Source organism: Penicillium manginii (genome assembly GCF_028828005.1).
Source record: "Penicillium manginii strain IBT 31320 chromosome Unknown utg000005l:1.0-5665137.0:1.0-5668048.0, whole genome shotgun sequence".
Taxonomy (NCBI): Eukaryota; Fungi; Ascomycota; class Eurotiomycetes; order Eurotiales; family Aspergillaceae; genus Penicillium; species Penicillium manginii.
In genome coordinates this window covers 1626376-1645759 of record NW_026643106.1, presented here as the reverse complement: position 1 = coordinate 1645759, position 19384 = coordinate 1626376, and the positions used below count along the sequence as shown (strand labels likewise).

Genomic DNA, 19384 nt, shown 5'->3' with positions numbered 1-19384 from the left:
AAGCCGTGCTACAGAACAGGCATCCCTCCGACGGGTAAGTACATTTGCATCGGAACCGATTCCGTTTCATCCACTGTGCTTGGACACCTTCAACAATTTGACTCTCATATACGTGACATGTACTCCCGGAACTAACTCTTTTCATTCCCTTTTGTAGTGTATAGAAATAAATTAATACTCAAGTGCAGCTGTTCAAGTCCTCACTAAAAGGCACACTGGGAGTCAGCCACCCTCTGGTACCTATCTTGAAGCCGGGTAGTTGCAGTGAATTATTATCAGCGCGCGTACGGACATTGGCTTATTAGATAGTTCTTGCCTTTCACAAAGTCCAAAAACTTTATCAAGTGATTGCAGTACCACTGCATCATTGCCTGGGCCCGGCCTCTCCTGTGTTGCCGCCGCTTATTTTCCCTTGGTTTCAAGATAACGATGGCACGTTGAGGAGTGTAAAGCATCTAGGCCTTGTTGGCGTAGAGTTATATTAGAAGAGAAAACCGAACCTCGGCCCATATGGCCATGTGACCGGTGTGTAGTGAGTTTCGACTGCAATATCTGCCGAGTCACGAATGTCACCGAGCGTGTCGGTGACATCTTACGCGAAGACATCATGCCAGTAGGGCATTCCTGAGTGCCCACTGGCAGGTGAGAGCTACCAAAAGGTAGTGATAGGTGTCTGCACATGTCTCTTGTCTAGGTGAACTTGTACAAACATAGATTTCATGCGCAACTATGAACGATGAAACCATTAGACTACCAACTTGAACTGTTCAAAATGTCTTATTGGAAAAAGCCGCACAGAAAGCATCGCCAAATAAGTAACACCGCGGGTCGTCAATTCGTTCAGACAAGGCACGCTAGGAAAATATGACACTATCATGATAAATCAACAACCTTGCACCCAAAATCAAATAACTAAAAACGATTCCTGAATGACGCCTGATCCTTCTATGTCCTGGTGCAGTTGTGCAGGGTATCTTTTGAAAACATTTGGGGACTATTTTCCCCCAGAGTTTGAAAATGGTGTATGTTTAATATCGTCGGATCCCGACGAAGAGAAGCTAGTTGGGGTACCAGCATCGGGCCCAATACTTCCCCTTGATCCCTTTTGTCGAATCGCGAGTCGGGTGCGTGGATGTGAAGGAACGGGGGCAAGGTATTTGTCCAACAGCTCGCTTAGAATTGGGGATCGTACTGGCTTTGGAAGGTAATTGTTCATGCCAGCCTCAAGGCATTTCTCTCTGTCGCCTTCGATGGCACTTGCAGTCATAGCAATGACGAGAACCTCATTCACGTTCGGATCGGGATCTCGCCGAAGTTCCCGGGTAGCATTATATCCATCAAGCGTAGGCATCATGACGTCCATCAAAACGATATGGAACGGGTTGCCCTCTTTGGACTTCGCACGCAATGCATCCACGGCTTGTTTCCCATCGCTATAGGCTTCGCAGTAAAGGCCAAGTCCGTTCACAAATTTGACTGCAATCTTTTGGTTGATAGGATTGTCTTCAGCAATGCAAACTTTGATTTGGTCGCGCGGGATTTGGGTGAGGTCCCGAGCCTTGGCCTTGGCCTCTTCTTTGTGTTCTGTCTGGCTCAAATCCTGGGACCAGGCCGCCTTGACGGCTGTCTTCTTGGGCGCTTTATTGAATACCAGGTGGAATGTCACTGTAGTCCCAATACCGGATTCGGAATCAAGCCAGATGGCACCCCCAAGAACATCCTCAATAATTGCTTTGCAGATACTGAGGCCTAGTCCACTGCCGCCGTAGGACCTTTCCGTTGATGGGTCCGCCTGGGAGAAGGGCCGGAACAAGCGCGCCTTTTGCTCCTCGGGAATACCGATCCCGGTATCGGAAACTGAACATTCCAAGCGAACACGTCCTTTGCCTTCTCTAGCAACCTTCGCTTTGACCGTGATGGATCCCTTAGGCGTGAACTTGTAACTGTTGCTCAGCAAATTCATGAAAATTTGGTGGAGACGAACTGGATCTCCGAGAACGACAAGCTCTGGTGGAACACGCTCCAGGTCCTCAATTGTGTCCAGATCGCGTTCTCGGTGGGTATATCGAAGTGCACGAATAACCTCGGAGATTGTCTCCTTGAGATTGAGCGGAACTGTGGAAATCTTCATCTTCCCAGCTTCCAGCTTGGAGAAGTCGAGAATATCGTTGATGAGCGTAAGTAAAGTGTCCGCGCAGACACGAATGGACTCCACATATTCATCCTGCTCCTTGTTGAGCTGGGTACCCTTCAGTAGTTCAGAGAGGCCAATAACGCCATTCATGGGAGTACGAAGATCGTGAGAGATATTTGCGAGGAAGATGGACTTTGCTCTGGCCGCGTCTTCCTTGAGTTTGACGTTATGTTTGGCCTCGGCCTCGGCCACCTTCGCCTTTTGCTCTGCATCGCGGGCTTGTGCGAGGGCGCGCTTTTGCGATTCTATCATAGAAGCGTTCTTGGCACTAACCTTGCGAATCTCGCGGAAAAGCAATGCATTCGATAGCGAAATTCCAATCTGGTTGCACAAGAGGTGCAAAACGACAACGTTTCGTTGGGTAAACCAATTTGGCTTTCCCTCCAAATGAATAACACCAAGTAGATGATCTGCCTGGACAATCGGTAGAGCGATGACGGATCGTCCCACGGGAAAGTTGGCATGGTAGGCCTCATTCACATTGGAGAAGCGCTCGTCCTCAAGTACATTGTGAACGAGAACCTCTTCCTTTGTACGCATGACGTAATGAGTGATCCCTTCTGCCATGCGACCCTCTAGTTCAGAGAATGGCCGACCATCTGGATATGATTTCTGGCCCTTTTCAGCGTCTGCAGCTGCGGCAATGGCAAAGCCATGTTCGTCAAAGTCCGTGGCAATGACAGCAAAATCGGACCCGTTGCAGGACTCGAGAATAATCTCTAGCATTTTTGTGAAGAGTTTGTCGATCTGGAGTTCCGATGACATGACCTGGCTAGACTCGAGGATGCTGGAGAGATCGATGATGTCTATCTCGCTGTTAGTACGCTGGAAGTTCTCTGGTTCCAAATAATGCACTTACCTAGCCCGACGCTTGAGATATCCATGGACCTCTCGCCTGATGTGACACCGTTTTGCTCGATCCAACGCTGCCTCCTTTCATCTTCCTCAATCTGCGAAGGAATGACATTCTCCTCTTGGGCAGCATCACGGGTGATTTCGAGTAATGAGTCAACTGTTTGGCAGCCAATATCGACTGTTCTGGCAGATGTGGCAGTTTTGAGGAGCCATTCATGCTTCTCTGCGAGCATTGAAGCCTTTCCGCTGGCACTTATGGAGCTCCACGCTGCGATGGCATCTAACATAACAGATCGAGCAGCTCGTTTTGCACCGCGCCTCACCAAGAACTCTCCCTGCAACTCAAGGGCAAGCGCCTCCTCCAATGGCCATGCATGGATTTGAGAGTGGTCAGTTGCGGCTTCATAGGCCTGAATTGCAGCACTATGATCATTTCGAACTTCAGATAGGAGGGCCTCTAGTATCAAGGCCCACATGCCATAGTTTGCTTCTGAGGCTGTCCTAGCAAAGTCAATCACTTCCTTGTATCGTAGAACCGTGTCCATTTTGCCGTCGAGATAGCCTTGGGACGGAAATTCGTTGTGAAGTGTCAGGATTGATACAGCCAAATAGAAGTAAATTGCGTAATTCACTCGTAAAGACCAAAGCCTGTATGCGGTGTCTAGGAGCCGTGTTCCGACCTGAATGGCTTTGGTATGGTGACCATAGAGACACAAGGGGATCATGGAAAGACCTAGGTAAATATCGCGAGGCCTGTCGACGTTACTGGCGTTGGCTTCCAGATAGGCCATGTACGAACTTGTTTTGTGGTTGTCGTCAGACATGACGTTGTCAGCGGACCGATAATCTGTTTTGCCTTGCAAGGATCGCGCAACTTGTCTATATTCATAATATCAGTGATGGCCTAGGCCAAAAAGATTCTGCAAGGGTGGTACGAACCGAACACCTAATATACTAGCGCCACCGCGCGTGTCCTTGCCCCAAAAGGGAATTTCTTCTGGGGTTTCGACACAAAACACCTCCAGTTGGGCCATGTCGTGTCCGAGATAGAGCCTAGTCATGGCCATTGACGAAATGCTCACAAGAGTGATATACGGGTCCCCCATTGAAAATGAAACCTCGAGCGAAGCTTCAACGGCCGGCAAGGTCGATTCCATAGAGACTCGGAGATGACTAACATAAAGATTATGCACGATTGAACCTCGGCTCTGGGTCCAAAGCTCAGAACAACGTTCAAGCAGTGAGAGAGAAAGATCGCTAAGTTTGGCACCAAATTCGAGATCCTTGAAGCGGCTCAAGGCGATCATGGCAAGATGGGAACAGCCGATGGAGATTTGCGTGAATCCCCCTCTGAAAATATGAATGTTCATCATTTCAATGGCCATTCGGTAGAAGGTTAAAGCATCATCCCAATATGTGACGGCCATTGCCTCAGACATGACAGCTCCTATCGTTACCACATCGGGATCCTTGCTGAGCGGCCTCTGCAAGATCGCATCAAAGTCTGCAGATTGAAGATACGATTTCAGTCTGCGGTAGGCGGCATCACACTCCTCGTATGAGGTTGGGGCACGGAGATGAACTCCAAGCTCATCCAGGCAACTAAGTAGTGATTCCATCGACCGAGGATGATCCCCCAGTTGAGCAAATATCTTGGCTTTGATCACCCAAGCCTTTGACTTGCTCACGGCATCTTTGCCGTGAGAAAAAAACAGCGTCGATCAATGTAAGGGCGTCGTCATTTTGACCTTGAGACCACGCCATTTCTGCTGTCGCAATGAATAGACGCATAGTTTCGTCGTAGTAAACGTCAATCTTGCGAGGGTCCCAAGGGTCATTTTGAAGAAGGGCAATGCAGTGGCGGAAATACCAGAGAGCAGTGGGTCGGGCTCCGGACTGTGCAGCTGTCTGGCCAGCTTCCCATAAGATTCGTCGATAATCAACTCTTCGGCCAACTCGGGATTTGATGGTTCGTGAGGCGAGGGCGACGTGATGAGCCATCGAATACAGGCTTCGAGAGTCATGATAGTATTTCATCAGAGTCTGAGAAATGATAAAGTGCATTTTCTCTACGTTTCGGCTTTCGCCCAACGACAGAGCCGCCTGTGCGAGGCGGTCATTGCCAAACTTGAACTCATCATCGGTTTTGCCCGTGTTTAGAAGGTTCGTCTGAACCAAGTACTGCAGACCGACAACCATATCACCTTCCGATTGTCTCATCAACGTGGAATTTCGCGGACAGCTGAGATCAATGTCTCCATCGTCGTCGTCCGAGGAGAAAAGAAATTCGCTCGTCAGAAGTTTCTGGACCAACGAGAATGAAAATGGGCTTCCCAAAAGAGCACCCCAAACCATGATTGATCGCGCAGCAGATGGAATCTCCTGTAGGCGTTTCGTGAGGAAGCCCAATCCGAGGCCTTCGCCGTAAACGGGGGCCACAAATTCCGTAAATATCCTATCGAGATCGAAAAGCCACTGCGAGTCCTTCCAGGAATACCACAGGCAGTTCTTCCGATAGCAGGTTTCAAGCATCACCCTCACATAAAAGGGATTTCCTCGACTTTTTTCCTGGATCACTGCAGTGAGTGGAGTAAGTGTCGAATTGGGCTCTTGGTGCATTGTGGCAGCAATAAACTCTGTGATGTCGTCTTCTCCAAGTGGCTGGAGATCGATGCGGGTAACGTTAGAGCTTTCCATCTCGAACAAAGCTTTCACTTGCTCGGAGGCAATCTCATCCTTGCGACTTGTGAGGATAAGTACACAAGACAACTTGGCCCTGATGATGTTCAGAACAAGTTCCAGCGTCTCGTCATCTGCATACTCGAGATCATCCAAGCACACAGTTATAAGCCTGTACTGGCATATTGTTCTCATTATCTCCAAGAAGATATCCATGAGACGCATATTGTTTGATGCTGCATTCGATAAAAAGAAATCTACCGATGATTGGCCCTGGTCAATCCAGGGAATATTGATACGCTTAGCTGGTTCACCCTTGGTAGGGTCAATATTGGGTTGTGAACTGGCAGCAGTCCGCAGTGATGATGGCTTGTACTTCACACCAGGCGACATGAGTTGTTCGGGTAGATCCAACACTTTGTGAAGTGTAGGCCATATTGGACGTAGAGCGGTTCGGATACTGTCATGATATTCGGTCGTGACATCTCTTTCAGAGAAAATCTGACGCAAGAGACTAGCAAGGATCTTGGCAAAAGGCTCAAACGGGACTCTTTTCGCACGATCAAGCCTTGAGATAGCGATAAACCCGGTTTTACGGATGACTGGCTGTACCCGATTCAGGAGATCCGTTTTTCCAATGCCGGCAGCGCCATTGATCGTGATGACTTCACATCGTCCATTTCGGCGAATCTTTGCTGAACTCTTCTGCTTTGCTAGAGAGCCCAGAGTGTCATGTTGACTAAAGGCATTGGTTGAATGCTGGCTGTTGCTACCGGCGTGGATCGACAGATGGCTCTCTCTGTCAGTGTTGTAAGAAGATCGAGAATGAGAAGGACTTTTCGTTTTGCTGTATAATGAATTCGGGGGTATTTCTTGACTGGTTGGGGTTGGCCCAGATTTGGGTGTCGAGGAAGCCGCGTCACTGGTAACAGTTGATTCATGAGTGCCGACATGGGCCAGATGGTAGCTTGTCGCATTAGAGCTCGTCCGAGGTGGTAGGTGGAATGATCCAGAATCACTTGACATAGAGGCAAGCTCAAAGCTGTCAACACGGCCGTCCGAAATGGACGATGTTGAAGCTAGTGCGTGCGCGGTTCCTGGACTTTGTGATGATGCTTTGGCAAGAGCAGATGATTGGCGCTTCTTGGCCTTGTCAATCACGCTGCAAATAAGTTCGTACTCTCTCTGTCGACCAAACATTCGTGATGGAAGGGTGAAAAATGAGGAGACATCATGCTGTGCAATCCGAAAGCTATTCAAAGCTTCGCCGTCCCCATCACCTAACAAGTGTGCGATCTGCATCAAGTCTTTCTTGGCAGATGAAATGGTGTGGTAGCGATCATGGACCCCTTTCTGTGTCATTTTCTGGATCACGGCCGAAAGTGCATCAGGTACATCCATTCTCTTAGAAGAGATGGGTGTCAACTTCTTGCCGAGTACATTCTGAACAACGTCCATAGGGTCCGTGCCCTCGAATGGCAATTTTCCAACCAGCATTGACCAAAAGAAAAGGCCCAGGGCGTAGATATCGGTGCGGCTGTCCGGTTCTGTGGGCATTCTGCCTGTCTGTTCAGGCGCGATGAATTGCAACTTGTATTTGGCACCAAGCTCTCGGGAAACCGAGGACCAACCTTCGCTGAGAACATTGTCAAATGAGCGGGCACCGTTGCCGATATTTGAGAGCTTGACAGCCCCGGTTTCAGCGCAAAAGTGAAAAGCGTCACCACGAATCTCTCCGTGCACCGTCTTCATCCCATAATGCAGTATCTCTAGGCAATCACAGGCACCAACAGCAAAATCTAAAAAAGCGGGCAGGTCGACTTGTTCGTTGGGGGTTACGTTATTGTCGCCTCTTGCGCCAGCAACAAATGATGCTGGGCCGAAGGTGACTATATCTCGCAACATGTCATGGCCAGGATGCTCAAAAATGGCCACAAGGAGTGTAGAATTGTCGCCAGTATCTGGGGGGCAACCTTATGAGGTCAATAGGCCGTACGGTATGATTGCAATCAGGGTCCGAGGATTGCACGATCGATCTCAACATATGAAATTCGCGTTCCAGTCGGACTACGTTGGTAGAGATGCGCGCAACAACTGGAATCCATATTTGCTCTTGTTCGCCTCGGGAGACAGATAGCTCACTGCTAGTTTCACTGACACTGTGGCGCCGGTTGAGGGTGCGGGCGGCCAGACGAAGGTCGATACGTGGGGAATTGCGAGTGAGGCTGGATGGGCCGGACGAAGCGGGGTTAGAAGAGGTCGCGACCGGGGTAGATAGATCTGCTTCAATAGCATGGCGGAACCCAGTGATGTGCCAGTGGTTATAGGTCGAGTGAAAGGGCTCCACCGACTGGTCCCATGTATAGCCCGGCAGCTGGCTAAGACGGTCGAAAAGCCGGGCTGGCGGAAGCGGCAAGTCGTCGCTGAGGTGATTGCTTTCCTCCATCACCAGATCAGTAAAGTTCCTATTGCCTGAGCGACCATGGGCAGGACTCATCGGGTCCGGGAGAGGAGAGTTCGAAGGTTTCAGGCAACGAGATGCCGCGGTGGGATGAACATGAAGGCTGTGCGACACGTGCTAAAAGATGAAATTCAATTATCCCGTTGCGATGGAGTAGAAAGGCGACGTGTCTTGAAGGTTGAAGGACGACAGACGACCACCACAGGCCACTGACAGCTAATAGGTGATCATTGATCATTGTGAGTGACTTTACCAAGTGGTGCAGCGCATATGCGGAAAATCTATTCTTCCGGTGGGCCCAGATCCAGACGCACACGGTACTTATGGATAGTTAACTACTGTACTCCGTAGTTAGTTATCAACTAGTTAGTTAGTACTAGTAGTACTGGTATCGTCTATAGTAGAATTTGGGTCAGGGAATCTTCAAGTTGCCCAGGTGGCTGATAGTACCTAGGTAGACGAACCTCGGAACATACTAGTAGTACTAGTATCTCCTAACTGACCAGTACCTGGGTAGGTAGATATATTTCTTAAGTCAAGTTCCAATCTTAATGCCTTCCTTGGCAGAGGTCTATCAGCTACTAGTACTACTACCTAGGTAGTTATTGTGAATTGCGGGGAGAGCTATTTCTAACTTCAAGGCTATCTACTAGTACTACTAGGTAGACCCCGGCACCTGATGCGACTTTGTATGAAATTTGAACTTGAATCCATATCGTAGGTACCTAGGTAGTAAGTTGTTATAGTCACTCCGAGTCCAGGGTACCGACGCAGAGTACTCCGTACATACATCATGCAGGTAAATGCCCAGGTTGTCCCGTGCCAGCCTTCTCACTTTACCTGCAGCCGGGAGGCGGTTATGCCTGTAGCCTTGGGATGTTCACCCTATGATCTGAGTCGCCCTCTAACCATCTCCACCCCCGCATATCTTGATAGTCCAATACATGGCTAGGACAGTCCGAGTCTGTACTGAATTTACTTCACACCTTGCCATACCTGAGGCTTCAAATTCCCCGTCGATAGGGATTCGAGAAGGAGACGCCAAGGCTGTACGGCGTGACGCAGTCTCAGCCACGAGCCGGCATGACGTACATATCGCAATCGCTGATGGGAGGGGTAGAGGTAGGGGTAAAAGGGTAAGGACTTTCTTCAGCTCCTCACCTTCCGTTTGACGGGGTTTGAAGACGCCGCGGCTGTACGGTGTAGCTGCAGGCCAGTCGGTAGGGCTGGAATGGCCGAAATGCCCACCAGATGACGATGACCGACCGTATTTGTGCTGATCAGATGATCCGGTGCCCTGATCGCGGAGGTCTGGGGCATTCATCTCTGGGACGAAGTCGGTTGCGCTGCAAAAAAGGGGGCAGACCCATTCTGGGGTGCGATCTTATTCGAGCCGTGCGCCACCAGTGGGCGATCACTCTCGTTTACGGTTTCCAAGAGGGCCGCTCCCCCAGAGTCCTAATTTCCCTAGTTTTCTAGAACAACCGCTAAGGCGACTATCGCTGCACCACGACGTAGCTAATTTTGGGATGGATCACCAAGGGAGAGAGGTGATTCAAATGGTCTGAGACCAAGTCGAAGAATTCCAGCACTCTGTGCTGGATCATCAATAAACTCATTCCGGGAGGTGTATAGAGCACTGCGTACTGTGCTGTATGTACTAAAAGACCCATGACGTTGAAGGTTGGCTGGTGAACTGTGTGACTAGGGAAATCAGTCTGACTCTCGCTAGATACGGATCCACTGGGACAAAAATATTATGATATGGCCAGGGGTAGCAGATGTCCAACTATGAACACACGATGAGTGCCAGTGGACTGTCACTGGCACTGGCACTGGCACTGGCAACTGTCAGCAGTACCATCCTAGTCAGTGACTAGTAGGTACTAGTATTAATGGGAATTACATATGAATGCTACAGGAGGTGAACGTATGTACCCTAAAGTAGGAGACTAGGACTTGTCATTTGGACTGACGATACTCACTGCAGACCGTGGGCGGTCAGTGGATCAAGGTATCTGTACTGTATTGGTACTGAGGCTACCAGTGGCAGAAGTAGAAGTAGAAATAGAAGGGATAGAGGAGAGGTTATCTAGGGACTGGAAATAGAAATAGAAATAGAGATATAATACCTCAGTACTTATATATCAGCCCTGCTTTGTAGAGTACATACACTTGTAATAACTACTACCTGTAAACTGTAAACTGTATGTAAACTGTAACCTGTATACTCTACGTCATAGAATCCACTTGGTTCCCAGCGCCTCCAACCCACTAAACGCCCTGGGCGATCCAAACAAAATGGGCGGGTACTCCAGTTCGAACTCCTCTCCTCTTTCTCTTCTTCTCCATGACTGGCCAACCACACATCCTTCTCGCTCTCTCCTCTCCCCCCCACTCCCACTTCCTCTCCTCCCCCAACCCTACGTGACCTTCCTATCCAGCCTTCAACATCAAAACCTTATTCCTTACCCAGTCTCGGATTCTAAATCGACCTGACGACAACTTCGCCTTCTGACTCCCTCTCCTTGGTTCTTGCCAGCCGTTTTCCGATCCTAGCTCTTGTTTCCTTCGATCTGACACATACACATAATATACACACTCACTCACACACACACACACACACACACACACACAAACACACAAACACACAAACAAGAGCCGACAAACCCCTCTCTTCCCATTTCATCACCGGTTCATTGTGACCGAAGAATGATCGCCCGAGTTCTGAGCTTGCTCACTGTCGCCCAGGCGTACTGAATTTCTCTTCAATCGGAAGACCGAGAGAGAGAGAATGGGGGACGTGCATAGCAGGAGAACTCCTCCATTTCCTTCCCCAACCGAAACCGTCTCGCCCGTCGCCGTCCCACAGCCTCATAATTTGCAAGTATCCCGATCATCCTCGACCTGCCGACAATCCTACGAATCTGAATATGTGACTGGAATCTCGTTGGATGGGCTGACCCGTGGTGTGGATACATCGTTGAAGGAGCCGGCACGAAAACCTCACTTCTCGCGCGGAGATTCGGCTGAGCAGGTGGTGGGGTTGACACCAGTCACAGAAGATCACCAGGTTGCAAGTGACCGACCGGAAGACCAGGGCCGTTCATCCCAAACTCTGAAGCAGTTGCGCAGACAAATGGAGGAGCTGCTGGTGTATCAACAGATGCAGCAAACTCAGAATCAACACTCGTCCTTGACGCAAACCGGAAATTCATCCTCACCTCCAACCGAAACGCCTCGCAAGCGCCGTCTGTCAAACTCCTCCACTGCAGATACCCCGGTCACAATAGTGCAACCCTCCTCCGGATCCATAGGTTCCGGGGGACAGTAACAGGTGTCGACAACTCTGTTTCTGCCGATCAAATCGCAACTCAAACCCCATCCTATCCCTTCCCACGTGAACAAAACCAAGTGAAACCCTCCAAAGCAGCTATGGAGAAATCAGGACCCCAGGGCCAATTTAGGTTGAAGTTCCCTGCTGACAGGCTCCGTGCTTCACCCGTAACCCATACACCCGACGGAAAACCGACGTTACCGAAGCTGCCAGGTCAACGGCCGCATTTTGGCCCGCCACTTCATGATACTGCCACCGAGGATGCAGAAGTCCCGACGCCCAACCTTTACGACCTGACTTTGAAATTGAATGCAGATCCGGGACTTGAAGCATGGTGGACAAATCTCATTGAAATCTTGCAGGCGCATTACGGGGCAGAGCGTGTCACGCTGGCTGTCCCTGGAGATGCGACGGACCTGGAGAATGTGCCATGGGGACAAAAGGCAATTTTCAATGGACATGCGGAGGCGGTTACGAACAATGGCCAGACCCTTCCCCCTCAAGTTGGCTCTGCCCCCGAGACTAAGAGCTCTCGTACCATGAATAGTGATGAATTGGGGCATAGACAAGAACAAGATTCGGGTTTCAAGCCCAAGACCCCAGGGCCTGCTCCACTGCTAGGTCGACCGGCTTTAGAATCGCGTCATTCTTTCGCCGGGTTTCCCCAGAACAAGAAACACCGCGCAATGGAGATGGATCGACAGCAGCATCTGCCGAAGTCAAACGCCGTCAAACAAGAGAAAAAGCATGCTCGAATTGCCGAGCAGTCTGAGCTGGTGGGCAGTCACAATGATTTCAAAGATTGGCCAAGAAACTCACTTGATCCGATTCGACAAGCTGTTTTCCCGATCCCGAGACCACTAGAAAACGAGTCTGATCCACTTATCAAGCGTACTGGGGTTGTCAAACTTTTTGGTCGAAGCAATCCTATCGTTCTTACCCGTGAATACACGGAACATGAACCTACTCGCATTTCGCAACCATCAGACAGGGCCGCTCGGAGCCCATTAGAAACCGTGCAGGTCACGCCTGGTGCCGAGGTGCCTGGTGAACACCAATCCATTGTTGGACAGCAGAGGAACCTCATCGCTACTAATCTGCGAGAATTCGACGAATACGAGCAAATACCACAATCTCCTTGGTCTCAGTCGCCTGCACCATCACCTGCCCCACGAACACACGCGGATTCCAACCCCTTCTTCACCAGCCATACGGTTGACGAAATGGCCTTTGCAAAGAACCCTCCTGAGCACGACTATTCCAATGTACAGCCCCTGGAGGCCATTGGAATTGATTACTCAAAGACGGTGGTCCACGTTCCCTTGCTCCATGGCGGCCAATCTAATCATGGCTCCTCGTCAACTTTGAGATTCCCAGTGGCCATCGTGTCACTGCTGTCAACAATAGTGCCTTATCCATCTAATCTCCGGCAATCACTGTCTCTCCTGATGCCGCACCTCACAACCTCGTTCTGTCTGGCCCAACAATACAGCCAGCTCGAACGCCAAATAACCTCCAAAGTGGAAGCGCCACGTTACGGACATTTATTGGGACTAGGGGGGAACCTTTTCTGACGCAAGCAGCGAGCTAGAACTTGTGGCGGGCCTCAGCGGCCATGTCGGCTATTCTGTCGGCGACGAGAGTTCCATGTCTGCCCGGGCTAGCCTGACTAGTCCTAGCGATCGCTCGTCAACGAAGTATAGCCCTGCGGTCTCAAACATGGGAACGCCAGGTTTTGACCTTGGTCAACTTGGATTAGGTTCAAACAATCAGTCTCCGGCTTTGCGCTCCAGCGATATCTCAGATGGTTATTTCAACGTTCAGAATCAGCAGTCCAAGTTACCACGCGACAATATTCCACAGCAACGTCACCGTCTCTCTAAGTCAACTGTCAATACGGATTATACAGAGAGAACGGCCGGTAAACTTATCACGAGCGAAGAAAACACCCCACAGGATCCCAATTTCAATGCATCGCCTCTAAATGAAATGCGGCCACCATCGGCGTTTTCCCCGACTCAGCAGCCGTCTCGCCAGGCGTCGACGAATTCTTTCTACAACCAGCTGCAGCGCGATTTAACCAGACCAATTCCTGACACTATCGCCCAGTTAATGCTCAACTCTGTTCCCCTCCATCTTTTTCTAGCAAAGCCTCAAAGCGGTGAGATGATATGGACAAGTACCAAATTTGACGCGTACCGAAGAAGCAAACCGCAGGAACAGAAACTCCGGGATCCATGGCAAAACATCCATAATAGCGAAAGGGATCATGTGTCGAGTGAATGGGCGAATGCGCTGCGAACTGGATCGCAGTTTACTGAAAGAGTACGCGTCCGGAGGTTCAATGACGAAACCGCCTATCGCTGGTTCATCTTTCGGGCCAACCCGCTTTTATCAGCAACGGGAGAGGTTTTGTACTGGATTGGCTCTTTTCTTGACATTCACGAACAGCATATCTCTGAGCTCAAGGCCACTCAAGAGAGAGAGAAATTCGCGACCGATGCGAAATACCGCGCATTTTCGAATTCGATCCCACAGGTCGTCTTTGAGGCTACCGAGAATCGCGGACTCATATTCGTCAACGAACAATGGAACCTGTATACCGGCCAGAATCTAGCAGAGGCTCTTGATCTTGGATTTGCCAAACATGTTCACCCCGATGACCTCGAAAAATGCGGTGGAATCTCTTCCCAGACAACACAAAGCCCTAATGACACTGCGCCTCTGGATTCGAGCTTGGAAAACCATGGTGTTTCATCTGCCCTTGACGAGTTAGTGAGACGTGGTGTGGCATCCTTACAAAGGGACGAAAACGGCCGCGTGTTTTACTCGACAGAGATTCGTCTTCGATCTCGAGGAGGGGATTTCCGTTGGCATCTAGTTCGTTTGGTATGCGTCGAGACGAGCAGCTTTGGTAGCGAAGAGGCTTCTTGGTATGGAACATGCACCGACATCAACGACCGAAAGAACCTTGAACGGGAGCTCAACAAAGCAATGAGTCAGCTGAACAATCAAATGGAGTCGAAGACCAAGTTCTTCAGCAATATGTCCCATGAGATCAGGACTCCCCTGAACGGAATATTGGGCACCATTCCATTCATTCTCGACACTCAGCTCGACAGTGACCAAAGGCGAATGCTTGATACCATCCAAAATAGCTCCACTAATCTTCGAGAACTCGTGGACAACATTTTAGACGTATCTCGCGTGGAGGCGGGTAAGATGTCTATGGTGAACTCGTGGTTTCATGTCCGGTCCATGATCGAGGATGTGATCGACACAATCGCTTCCCGGGCAATCGACAAGGGTCTCGAGATAAACTATCTAATGGAAGCCGACGTCCCTGCCATGATGATTGGTGATCGATTCCGTATCCGCCAGGTCCTGATCAATCTCGTCGGCAACGCGGTCAAGTTTACTTCACAAGGCGAGGTCTATATTTGCTGCAGCCTCCATCGCGACACAGCCGTCAATTTCAAAGAAACAGAGGCCCTTTTGAATTTCGATGTCATTGATACTGGCAAAGGATTCAGCTCAAAGGACGCGGAGCGGCTGATGCAGCGATTCAGTCAATTGGGAGAGAGTGGGTCTCAGCAAAATGCTGGTAGTGGCTTAGGTTTGTTTCTCTCGAAACAGTTGGTCGAAATGCATGGCGGTAGCCTCACACCGAGCAGCAAAGAAGGCCAAGGTGCGAAGTTCTCGTTCAATGTCAGAGTGGATGCACCCCCTCCTCCTTCGCCCTCCGAGAGACCCCAACTGCTTCGTCAGGCCTCCACTGCTTCTAGGAGGCCTGTGGGATCTAGGACTACGTCGTACGATCGGTCCTCTCTCCAAATACCGAAAACCTTCGAACCCAAGCTCCAAGACCCCACTGCTTTATCCCCGGATCTCGATTCCCCGACAACCCAGTCGCCCATCGATAGCGGTGGCCTAAACCCTCCTTCTGCTATGTCCTCCGCCCTTCCGACCCCGGATGTATCAACTTCGCACATGTTTCATCAATTCGGCCAAGAGCACAAATCAAATGCAAACACGGCAATTCCTTCCCCAGAGGGTATTTCCAACGCATGTGCACACCAAACGCCGTCGCCTTCTGAAGGTGCCTCGGTTTCAGGCAAGCTACCTGTGAGCTCCCCAGGATTTCCTTCACAAGGACCTTTCTCTATCGTCATATTGTGCCCGCTCGATAATACCCGGAAAGCCACCCAGCAGCACATCGAGAAGGTCGTCCCGCATGAAATTCAATTCAAAATTACCATATTACCCGATGTGGATGAATTGAAGGACGTCACACAAGGCCACGGTGCAAAGTGCACCCATTTGGTTCTGAATTTGCCCGCGACAGACGACATCTTGGAAGTAATTCAGCAGGTCTCAGAAATCGATGCGAACACAGCACCCGTGGTAGTCATAATTTCGGACTTATACCAGAAACGCCAAATCAGTACTCGAGTCAAAGAACTGGCAGCCACTGGCAAACAGGTGTTCATCGTGCCGAAGCCTGTCAAGCCTTCTGCTTTCTCCACCATCTTTGACCCTGATAGTAAGCGTGAGTTGAGCAAAGATCGCAACCAAGACATGGCGCGAGAGATCAACAATAACTTCAAGACCGTGTCGAAGATGGTCAAGGAAGTCCTTGGTAACAAAGGTTACCGCATTCTGCTTGTCGAGGACGATGAGACCAACCGTGATGTACGTATCGAATCAAATTACCCAAAACAAACATGTTGAAGTTACTAACTTTCTAATAGGTGATGCTGAAGTATCTTGACAAGATCAAGCTGATGTCAGAGACTGCTTCGAACGGCCAGGAATGTACAGACATGGTCTTTTCCAAAGAACCGGGCTACTACTCGCTTATCATCGTGAGTCAACTCAGTGTCTCCCTATAAACAGGTCTGCCGATCACAAAAAGTACTAATACTCTGGATCCTTAGTGTGACATCCAAATGCCAATCAAGAACGGCTACGATACTTGTCGAGAAATTCGGGCATGGGAGCAGAAGAACCATTACCCCCAGATTCCGATCATGGCCTTGTCAGCCAACGCGATGACCGATCAGATCGAGAATGCCGCACAAGCAGGCTTCAATGACTATGTCACCAAGCCCATCAAGCACAACGAACTAGGCAAGATGATGATGGGCCTTCTCGATACCAACAAACCGTTGTTGCTTCTCCGCGACCGCCTTCACCCAGGGAGTGACAAAACAGCATCTGCCCGGCGTTGATGCTTCGCTCTTTAGGGTGGCCACGGTTTCCATAATAGCTTTTGCATTTTGTGACCCTGGCGTTTCCTGCAAATTCCGCTCGATATCCCCGCCAATTTTCGCATTTTTCCCCCTGCATTTTATCTCCAACACACGATCAAGCGGATACCTCCTTTTTGCATGACTTCTTTCCCCTTCAAACCCGTCTTGGTGAGCACAGCGGAGCAACAAGGAAATATGTGAAATCTTTTGAGGAGGTTTACACATGAATTTGATTCCATCAACTTTACCTACCCTTTACCCTGCGCACCTCTTTTCACTCCACACTTTGTCCAAGAGGCTAGAAGGTTTCGTGCATTGCCTGCATTTGCATTGGGAACTGAGCATTTCTCGCAATCCTACAGCGTGTCCATTGGGTCGCCAGACGCCACTGTATTATTTGATTTTTTTTTCTTCTTTTTCTTTTTTTTGTGTGGGTTTGCTTTCGACTCTGGGCGCTTGGCGTCAATGCTGGGATACTGCCTTTGGCTTTTTCGATTTTTTTTTCTCCTCTTTCAGCCTTGTGTTGCTTCCTTTTCCACGTGATACCAGATTACGAGCGCGCAACGACACCTTTTTATCTTCTCAACCTGTATTTATCATTGACTTTACCTTGACACCCTGGCTTTCTTGCTCTTAATGTTGACTAAGCTAAAGAGGACCGTTTTTAATTGATGAAAAGGGCCGGTGACCTTGTTATTCAGTTCGATTATCTCTACTATACTCTAGTATGTACTAACTTGACGACCTAGTCACAGCCTCGGAGGAACAGTCATCAAGAGGCTTCAGGTCTTGGCCATCGAGCCCTAGCTCTAGCTCTGGTTTTAGAAACAGAGTTAGATCAAGATGAAGTCTCAATCTGACAAACTCAAGTGCAACAGGGAGGGTGAAAGTCAAGGTTTCGATCAAACGCCATCAAAAACATAATGGGAGTCACCAAAGGGGCTGTATGCAAGGCATAAAGCCAAAGGACCTCGGCATGAATCACCAGGCTGATAGTAATCGGGAGGGTATCCTAATCGGGGTAAGGGCTTGTCGAAATTGATTTTGTGCAATGTAAGATAAGAAGCGAAAGTTAGTTTTTAGTGCTTTACGAGCTCGAAAATGTCGCAAATGTCGACAATGATGGGCATTTTTGATATTGAAAAGACCGGCCGTGGATATCCGACAAGAGCCATATATATTGTTGAAACTGACAGCAAACGCAGGCCCTGCCGCACATTCAGCAGATCATACCTGGGGCAGCATAGGGAGAAGGAGGGAGAAAAATTGAACCATGGCCCAAAAAGGGAAAGAAGTGTGAGTTGGCCATTGCCAACCATCCAGTCATGGCGCTGCATGTGGCGGTGAAGGAAGCGTCGAGAGCGAAAAAATCCCCGCCTCAACCCCACTCTAGTGCTGGCAAATTATTTAGGCCGGAGTTTGCTGCGATCATCGGGAATTTGGGGGCTGCTCCAAGTTTGACAGTCAATCAATAAAAAGGATGATAATATGAGTTGCTGGTCACCGATAGAAGGCGACATCCATATAACTGAGTTCAAAACGGGTAACATTGGGGATGGTGGGGATGAGACCGTTGTCTAGAATCCTTCGGATCGAACCAGAGGGTTCGTGTAACGCATTTAACTGAATTAATAAGTTGACGGCATGCATGTATATCCAGGAAAAGGGACAGGTTCATTGCAATGGTCGAGGTGTGTGCGTTGGGGAAGTTTGTAGATGGAGGATGGGGGCATAAAGTGTGCAGGCTATGAGTTGAGTTTCCCGAGAACCAAAATCTCGAAGTTCAGGGAGGGGCGGATCGCATTGCGGTCAATGACCGGGGAGACCGGGGCTATGACGATGAGGATGGTGGAAGAGGTATCCCGTTTGCAATGCCCGATGTTGGCGTGCGCTGCGCGTCATTGCTGTGCTGTGCTGCCCGATGGCTTCCCTCGGTGATTCTTGCGGAGAAGGGAACAGAGGCGATGGGTGGGAACCCAATTGTGGGCGGAGTACAATATTTGGCGTAGTATCCTTGATATACTTGGAGATGAGAAATTAAATGGAGGAGGGTGGTGTCACGGTGTAATTCGACCGTGGGATGCGTGTCAACGGGGCATATCGTGCCTCGTCAGGCTGCAAGGCATGCAGAAAGTCCAAGACCAAGGCGCCGGGGTGCAGAAGTGAGGCATCGACGGACATCAAGTAGGATAATTCTCAGGTAGTATTCAGGGTACCCTCTGCTTCTGCTCGGTAAGGTCCCCATAGGTGCCCGGCGGCGAAGGGGCCCAGAAGAGGACTCTTGGGACCGGCATGCTTTTCCTGTCAGCAGGCAATCAGGGACCAATGATGAGAAAACGGCCGTCTTGTCTTGTCTTGTCTTGTCTTCTTTTTTTTTTTGTCACGAATTGTATTGCCGACTGCCTGCAGAGACGGTCTTCATTTGCATGATTTTGAGGACAAGCAAGTCATTCGAGCATGTATGCAGATAAAGGCGGGGACACTGCTGCTTTCCACACCATGACGGCGTCTAGAGCGCTTGTCTGTGCCGCATCACAATCATCCTCGCCATATGTGCCACTAATAGATCGACGAGAGAGATTTTTGTTCTGACAGCCGCATGGTAG

The 19384-nt window shown here is 49.7% G+C and overlaps 3 protein-coding genes across 3 annotated transcripts; 1 reads left to right on the top strand and 2 right to left on the bottom strand.

Annotated features, from left to right (window-relative positions):
* Positions 1-994: 994 nt before the first annotated feature.
* On the bottom strand, positions 995-8225 carry N7533_006991 (putative sensor histidine kinase/response regulator; the record flags this gene model as incomplete). The annotated part of the gene is made up of 5 exons (XM_057103641.1): positions 995-3000; positions 3054-3928; positions 3989-4742; positions 4798-7689; positions 7871-8225. The coding sequence occupies 5 exons, from the start codon at positions 8223-8225 to the stop codon at positions 995-997; spliced, it is 6882 nt and encodes a 2293-aa protein (XP_056958598.1).
* An 868-nt stretch (positions 8226-9093) lies between these two features.
* On the bottom strand, positions 9094-9513 carry N7533_006990 (uncharacterized protein; the record flags this gene model as incomplete). Its single annotated transcript, XM_057103640.1, has 3 exons — positions 9094-9137; positions 9186-9236; positions 9282-9513. 3 exons carry the CDS (start codon positions 9511-9513, stop codon positions 9094-9096), a joined length of 327 nt encoding a protein of 108 aa, XP_056958597.1.
* Positions 9514-10983: 1470 nt separating this feature from the next.
* Positions 10984-16757, top strand: pkhB (putative sensor histidine kinase/response regulator; the record flags this gene model as incomplete). The annotated part of the gene is given in 5 exon segments (XM_057103639.1): positions 10984-11506; positions 11521-13046; positions 13084-16218; positions 16278-16391; positions 16464-16757. The coding sequence occupies 5 exon segments, from the start codon at positions 10984-10986 to the stop codon at positions 16755-16757; spliced, it is 5592 nt and encodes a 1863-aa protein (XP_056958596.1).
* Between the last annotated feature and the right edge of the window lie 2627 nt (positions 16758-19384).